Below are 8,237 nucleotides of genomic sequence, written 5' to 3' on the forward strand. Positions count from 1 at the left end.
TAGAGTTACAACAACACATGGTTTTTTAACACTTCGTTGCGGATCCGTTTTTTTTAAAGAATGAGTTCATTAATTAGCCTACATCGCCTGGCCACACAGCTTTAGTCTACATGCCACACACAGTCTCTCGCACACACACACACACACACACACACACACACACACGCGCGCACGCGCACGCACGCGCACACGCACACACAATAAGTGAGGAAAAACGGTGATGACAACGGTGACGCGCGCAACAGACGTGCGCTTCGAGGAGCGCACGCCCTCTCCAAGCGCGTCTGTCTGGCGCACGGTGGTATAAAACCACGATGAACTCTGCAGAGTGCAGAAACACTGACACGCGCACTGTCTGGAGTATAGAAGAGACAAGGAAACCCAACAAACATCCAATCTTTCCTAGCATTCATTGTAAGTATAGCTTCTTTTTTTTTAATAAATAGAAGATAAATTGTTAAAGTGAGTGGTTTGGTTTTCAACCCTTTTCATATCAAGGTATGATGTATTGAGTTGTGCTTTAGTTGAAATGTACTGTAATTCTGCAAACTGTTAATAAATATTTCAATCAATCAATCAAAAGGTCCATTATTTATCCGGCATTTGAGCCACGGACCACCATTAATGAAATGTTGCCTCTCAGACCCAAAACGTACACTATTTTGTTGTTGGATAAGATTTTGTCCACAATCCATGCTGTATTGATGTTGGTATACCATTAGGAGAGATAACAGGCAAAGGAAGACATTATAACTTAATAACAATTATTCTACATTCTCTAATTGTGTAGACTTCTTGTGTGCAGATGTCTAACAATACTCTTGAGAGCGTAAAATGAAACCAAATGGGTTCATATACACTCTCCATGCAGTTAAAGATCTATAAGGGTCCATTTGGTTACCAACTCTCCGGAACCCTTCCCGGACCACTGGTTGAAAACCACTGTTAGGCTACTAATTAAATGACAGGCTATTCCTATCTGAGACAAAACAAAATAATGTTGAAATGTAGAATTCTTTGTAAAAACCGAACCCCATTTTAAACTGTAGCATATTGACTTATAGACTGCATTTTAGGAAACTGCAGGAAACTAGTTAAATGGCATCAGTATCGGCTATAGTTAAATTAATAAATTGCATCAAGAGCATAGAATACAAAATATGAATAAAACTATATACTTTCATAAAGGCATTGCAACGAGCATGTGCAGGTAAATGTAAAGAAATATATATTTAATGTTATAATAAAAACATAATTATTATTTGTCAATGTTTTGGGCAGATGCATGCTAACCTGGGGACCTCGCCAGGGTTCTGTCTGTGGGCACTAATGTGCCTAGGCGCCCTGGCGGAAGGATACCCAGTCAAACCAGAGAACCCAGGGGAGGATGCCCCAGCAGAGGACCTGGCCAAGTATTACTCCTCCCTGAGGCACTACATTAACCTCATCACACGACAGAGGTAAGCTGCCCTGCTGCCCATGGCTCTGGGGCACTCATTTTAATTAATAAACTATACTACAATAATTATTTCACGTTATTGTAGTCTCTCTTGCCATAAACTACTAGCTAACCAGTTGCATTCCGAAATGACTTGGTTGTCCATATGTACATTATAGTCTATTTTAGTCTGAGTGTGGACTGTGTGGCCCCGGTCTTTCTCTAATGGGACTGATCGTGGGTATAGCTACTGGGACGTAAGTCGGGACTTGATCACCCCGGCTGGGTCACCTGAGTGAGGAGTATGATGTTGCGAGACCCGAAACCCTGATGACCTTGGGATACATCACTGAGGATACGTCCCAGGCGCATCCATGCAATGTTTTTTCCTTCGTAGATATAGAAGGGAGACCGCGGGACTCAAGGCTCAAGGGTCGGGCACTCCAACCCTCTCTTCAGTCCTGCTTGGAGGGGACATGCATGCCACACAAGTGTCCATCAGGAACAGAAGACAATTCTGTTCTGTTCTATTCACTTGTAATGATCTGTTAATCTATTTTAGAGCAGCTGAGAGAGAGAAAGAGAGAGAGAGAGAGAGAGTAATTTCAGCCAGTCTAAATTCAGAAGTTAATTCTGAGACCATGTCAAGGTTCCACCCATAGTTATGAAAGCTAACGATAAGTCATGAGTGCAGAAGAGTCAACACTTGTCCATTACTTTGAATGAAATTATTGTCTTGGATAGACATACTGTAAAAGAAATAGCTTGGATTATATTCTTTGCAGAAATGTCACAATATGGTCATGCAAGTTAACATGTCCTATACTGTATGTTATATTGTTTTTCCACTTTATTATTCCACTTATAACAAACATTCTTGAAGTTGTACGTAGCCTTAGATGCTGTTAAGATATTATATATGATTAGCAGCTGATATAGGCCTACTGCTAATTAATGGGAGAAAATATAAAGGAATGTCCATTCCATTGTTGCATGTTGGAGCTGCATGTCTGTCAGTGTGATTCAGAGATCACAGTGATCACGTAAGTAAAGTAAGTACATTTTATTTATAGAGCACATTTCACAGACATCTATGAATACCAACCTGCATATTTATGGATTCAATATGCAGGTTGGACTTTCTTCACACCTGATGAGATGTTCATATCATAATAATCATAATAGTCTCCTGATGTTAACAGAAACTGGCCAGTGGATTCATGAGTCAATAATAATAACAAGCTGAAATTTAAATAGCACCTTTTAAGAGAACCAAGGACGCTTTACATCGAGATGGAAACAATGACCAACAAACAAAACAATAGTTTCCATATATAGGCCAAACAAGCTAAACCAAAAGGATTGTAAACAATAAAATCCATCATTTGGTTCCATTTGTACTCTCTTCTGAGTCAAATGAACCCAATGATTTTATTATGTGTCCCTAATGGCAAACAGCCCAATGTAAATGGGAGAGCCTTTGGCCATGCAGTATGGCGAGATGATTGCAATGTTCTGGTTTCTCTTCATAATGTGACTGCTGCTGGCTTGGATGCTGCTTTAGCCGTTGTACTGCTGCGGGCAGCCCATGTGGGGACATTTCAAATGCGTCACCAAGGCTTATCATTTGAGGAGCAGAATGTAACCACCTACCATAGACTGTAACCACCTACCATAGACTGTAACCACCTACGACGCACCTCTTGGCTGAAATGGATCAGCTTTAGTTTTTTTATCATGGTCTCCTTCGATTAATCCCACAACTTGTCTCAGCAGTATGAGTGATACTTTAATGTGTTTGAATGAAAGGTTTTAGGGGGGTTATCAGTGGAAAACGTTCTTATTTGTGTACCTTTTTGAGGGGTGCTAGCCCCTCCTATGTCCAGCGTGTGTGTGTGCACACACAAAGTTTGTCCTAACACAAACATTAAATTCCATTGACATTGAAGACGAAGATGAGGACGCAAATTCTGATTGGCCGGAAATTCCGGAAAGAGATGATGTATGATGATATACGATGATAAGCGCTCCTCACTTCACACGGGTGTGATTTTTATTACTAAGATGTACCTCTGCTTGCGTTAAATATATAGTCACTCAGCTGATGTTCTCTCTCTCTCTCTCTCTCTCTCTCTCTCTCTCTCTCTCTCTCTCTCTCTCTCTCTCTCTCTCTCTCTCTCTTCTCTCTCTCTTCTCTTCTCTCTCTCTCTCTCTCTCTCTCTCTCCCCCCCCCCCCCTCCCGGTTCAGGTATGGGAAGAGGTCCAGTCCTGAGATTCTGGACACACTGGTGTCAGATCGGCTGCTGAAGGACGCCAGAGACACACTGCCACAGTCTAGGTGTGTGTGTGTGTGTGTGTGTGTGTGTGTGTGTGTGTGTGTGTGTGTGTGGACTTTGAGGTCAGATACATGCACCTGTGTGTGTGCGTGTGTGCGTTCGTGTTCATTCATTCATTGTAAGAAAAACATTGTTTTTCACTATAACTCAATGTAATTTTTCTCTTCTCAGATACGACACATCATCACAGTGGTGAAACCATCACGGCCTGTGCCACCCCCCATACCCCCCCCCACACCCCCACAACAGGCCCTCATATCTTCTCCAGCCAACATACTGACCTCTACATGGCCCACGTACTGTCCACTCCAGGGTCTGTCCTCCCCACCCCCAGCAACCACTGTTGTTCGTGATACATGATATGCCATACTGTATATAATACTGTACTCCAAGTCAGTGAAATGATAAAGGTGTATAGGGTAGCCTGTTGATTAATTAACTGTCCAATAAAAGACCCTCTCTCATGACTTTTTATTTTTTGAGTGGTGCCTATATAACCACTCCTATAGCTATAATATAATGTAATTTAGTGTCTGTGACATTTTATGTCACAATGACGTACGATGATAAGAGCGCCCCTCACTTCACACGGGTGTGATTTTTACTTTACTTTCTAGTAGGCTAAGTCACCAACTGCATGTGCTTGTCTCAAAAGGCAATGCTCACTTCACATTAGTATTTTGCTATGGGGTAGTCTACCTTATGGATTTAGCTCAAGCCACGTTTTGAGAATTAGAGGTTGTGTGTGCTGGAGTTACATATTGTTGAAGGTCGTCTGCATAGCAAGAAAAGTATACATTGGAAGAAGTGTATTTTAGTTTAAAAATCCGTAAATGCCCGAATGCTCTCCACAGAGAATAGTCCTCAGCAAGTATAGGGTGGACAATGTCGCCCTCTCGTGGCTGTTATGGAGCGTCGCTCGGATGCTTAATTATGCAGTTTATTAGTAGCCTTTACACTGTTGGTAGGGCATTCCACATTTCTGTGGTATAGGACCGAAATGAATTCAACCCCTTGTTTGAGCCATATCTGGGTTGAACGACATTTGTGGAGCTCTCTCTGGTGTTGTGATTGTGGATGGCGTTGACGTTTAGGAAGTAGGCCTATAATAATGAATTGCATTTTTATAGTCATATTTTTCTGTGTTGGAATTTGGAAGTGCTCGTTGGATATCACTCAACTGGCCTGCGTACCACCTGTTTTGAATTTGCACATAATGTAGGAGGCAGCAGGATGTTGCTTTACTGAAAACGAGCGCTTCCAAACTCTGATGGCAAGATGGCCACGGTCTGCAAAAGGTCAATGGAGGGGTAGCCTATGAAATGAAATGATTACTATATTTACCCAGGGTATCTGGGCTAAGCTCAAGAACTTGTTTCCAGCCAGGCCCTGCTCATAGAACATTTCATCGTAGTGGTTCAATGCCTTGTTCAAGGGCACTTCAGCGGTGGTAATTTTAACGTGTCGGACCGCTGATTCGAACTGGTGACCTTCCGGTATCAAGACCGCTCCGCAATCCGTTCGGCCACCGCTGCCACTAAATGGAAGAGCAGACACCCTCCAACCACTGCAGATGTCATTACATAGTATAGCCTGTAGGGCTGCACGATTATGAAATTATGAACGATAATTTTGAGACCGATCCGATACCGATATGGCATTTTTATGGCCGATATGGCCGATTCCGATATGCTACAGATTATATCGTGCATCACTAATAGCCTGCTATATACCATTTGATTGATTGATAGAATACTTTGTGAACAGTTTACAGAAAAAAGCACAGGAAAGTACAGTTCAATACAAGGTCTGCTAAAGAGGACTGAAAAGTGAAAACCCAAGAAAGCCTATGGCTTGTTTCCATTGGGGTCCTTCATGCTTCATACTCAATTCATCTGAGATTGGTTAAAATTGAATTTTTGCAACCACAGGTCGCACTTACCATGCAAACGTGCAGTTACACTGTAACACCTCATGCTCTTCATCACACACGCACACACACTCACACTCACACTCACACTCACACACACACACACACACACACACACACACACACACACACACACACACACACACACACACACACACACACACACACACACACACACACACACACACACACACACTTTGGGCCTAGTGAGGTCCGAGTAAGAAACCCCACAAACTGATGACCAGCAATTGTACTTCACATAAGAACATACAGGTAGTAATAGTAATTCTAGACACTAGGAGGCCCCATTACCCCCATATACTGCCTCCTTAGATTAACTGAAACACTATATTTGACAAAAAAGGTTTCTAACCAGCTGAGAGAGGACCGCTGGCTGGTCCTCAATCAGCTGGTTAGAAACCTTTTTTGATACTTTGTGTTTTTATTGACTGGCACATTTTACAAATTTTATGAGTTAATTTGGATTAATTTGAGGATACATTTGGCATGAATTCATGTTTTTTCTAAACGTTGATGCTTCCATTTATTCCAGAAGTTGGACAAACACTGCGCAATAATTATTTTCAGTTTTGTCAACAAAATAATATTTGATTACAATATTATATTCCAAGTGCACACACTTGGAATAGATAACCATTTTAATATTGCAAAAATATTGAACACTTTTTTTTAAATGTATCCTGAAAGAAACAACTTGAAAGTTACAAACTGCAGTTGTCAGTCTAAACTCAACACAAAAAAGATGTCATCTTTAAACTGGAGAGTAGCTCAACACCAAAAATCCAGATTTTTTCCTCCCCTAATATGAGAAAAAAGCAATATGAAGCAAGAACTGTCTTTTTGTCAATTTATTTGAACGTGCACACAGTTGCTTACTGTACAGAGGTTCTACGGTGCCACAGTATGTAAGCCCAACCTTATGAACAGATGTGTGCACACTTTATTCCATAAGGGGTGAGCTCTAAAAGTGGCATTTGGCATGCCAATTTTAGAGCTCGCCCCTTACAATTCTATCAGTCGAACGGCCACGTTTTACAATTCTATCACATGTTTTACAATTCTATAAATCGAACGTTTTACAATTCCATCAATCGAACGGCCGCGTTTTACAATTCTATCAGTCGAACGGCCTAGTTTTACAATTCTATCAGTCGAACGGCCGCGTTTTACAATTCTATCAGTCGAACGGCCTAGTTTTACAATTCTATCAGTCGAACGGACGCGTTTTACAATTCTATCAGTCGAACGGCCTAGTTTTACAATTCTATCAGTCGAACGGACGCGTTTTACAATTCTATCAGTCGAACGGCCACAATTGTGATGTCAAGATGGTCTGCAAAAGGTCAATGGAAGAGCAGACACCCTCCAACCACTGCAGATAGTACATAGTATAGCCTGTAGGGCTGCACGATTATGAAATTATGAACGATATCCAATCTCCGATTATTTACAGGGTCATACTGTATCTGCCGATACCGATTCTGACCAATTCCGAATGTTTTCAAACATTAGAAAACAAAAGCGACAGAGCCATTGACAGTCACATTATTATTGCATCATCAATATCTGTGAAAATAATCTGGATTATTTTGAGACTGATCCGATATGGCATTTTTATGGCCGATATGGCCGATTTCGATATGCTACCGATTATATTGTGCGTCACTAATAGCCTGCTATATACCATTTGATTGATTGATAGAATACTTTGTTAACAGTTTGCAGAAAAAAGCACAGGAAAGTACAGTTAAATACAAGGTCTGCTAAAGAGGACTGAAAACCCAAGAAAGCCTATGGCTTGTTTCCATTGGGGTCCTTCATGCTTCATACTCAATTCATCTGAGATTGGTTAAAATTGCATTTTATTCAATTTTAGTGATTGCAGCATTAAATGTGAAACATTGAGTTGCAACTGCATTAACAAAAACGTGTGCACCCTCGATGGAGGAGGCTGTAGTGTACATTTCAAATATGCATCATCTTTTTACAAGGAACAGCAATGTCCTAACCTACCTATGTGACTATGTCCTAACCTATGTTTAGAGTACCAGTAGGGGCAAAAGTGGCGCTGTTGTGCCAGAAACAGAGAGATAGTGTTGCACTGTTGCCTGCTAATTACAGAGAGAGAGAGAGAGAGAGAGAGAGAGAGAGAGCCAGAGAGAGAGGCAGGGAGAGAGGGGAGTTGCACCACTCAGTTCACACGGGTGTGATTTTTTTTAATGGCTAGGCTATATACTGTACATGTGGTGTAGTATTATAATGTATCCACTACTAACACACACACACACACACACACACACACACACACACACACACACACACACACACACACGGGGGGGGGGGGGGGGGGGGGGGGATGGAGGACCTCGTCACTGCCATAAGTGCCATTGGTCTTTGGTGCCTGACGTCACGGAGCAGAGGCGGGGCATGCCGCATTGATTGGCACCGTGTTATATGCCGTGGTAGTTGTCCCACCGAGGCGACATACATACAGCTGAGAGAGGTGAGCGAG

The 8,237-nt window shown here is 41.8% G+C and overlaps 1 protein-coding gene across 1 annotated transcript; it reads left to right on the forward strand.

Moving 5' to 3' along the window:
* Positions 1-1,281: 1,281 nt before the first annotated feature.
* On the forward strand, positions 1,282-4,176 carry npy (neuropeptide Y; the record flags this gene model as incomplete). The annotated part of the gene is made up of 3 exons (XM_079522092.1): positions 1,282-1,460; positions 3,687-3,776; positions 3,946-4,176. 3 exons carry the CDS (start codon positions 1,282-1,284, stop codon positions 3,968-3,970), a joined length of 294 nt encoding a protein of 97 aa, XP_079378218.1. The 3' UTR covers positions 3,971-4,176.
* Positions 4,177-8,237: the final 4,061 nt, after the last annotated feature.

Source organism: Electrona antarctica, assembly GCF_951216825.1.
Source record: "Electrona antarctica genome assembly, chromosome: 15".
Taxonomy (NCBI): domain Eukaryota; kingdom Metazoa; phylum Chordata; class Actinopteri; order Myctophiformes; family Myctophidae; genus Electrona; species Electrona antarctica.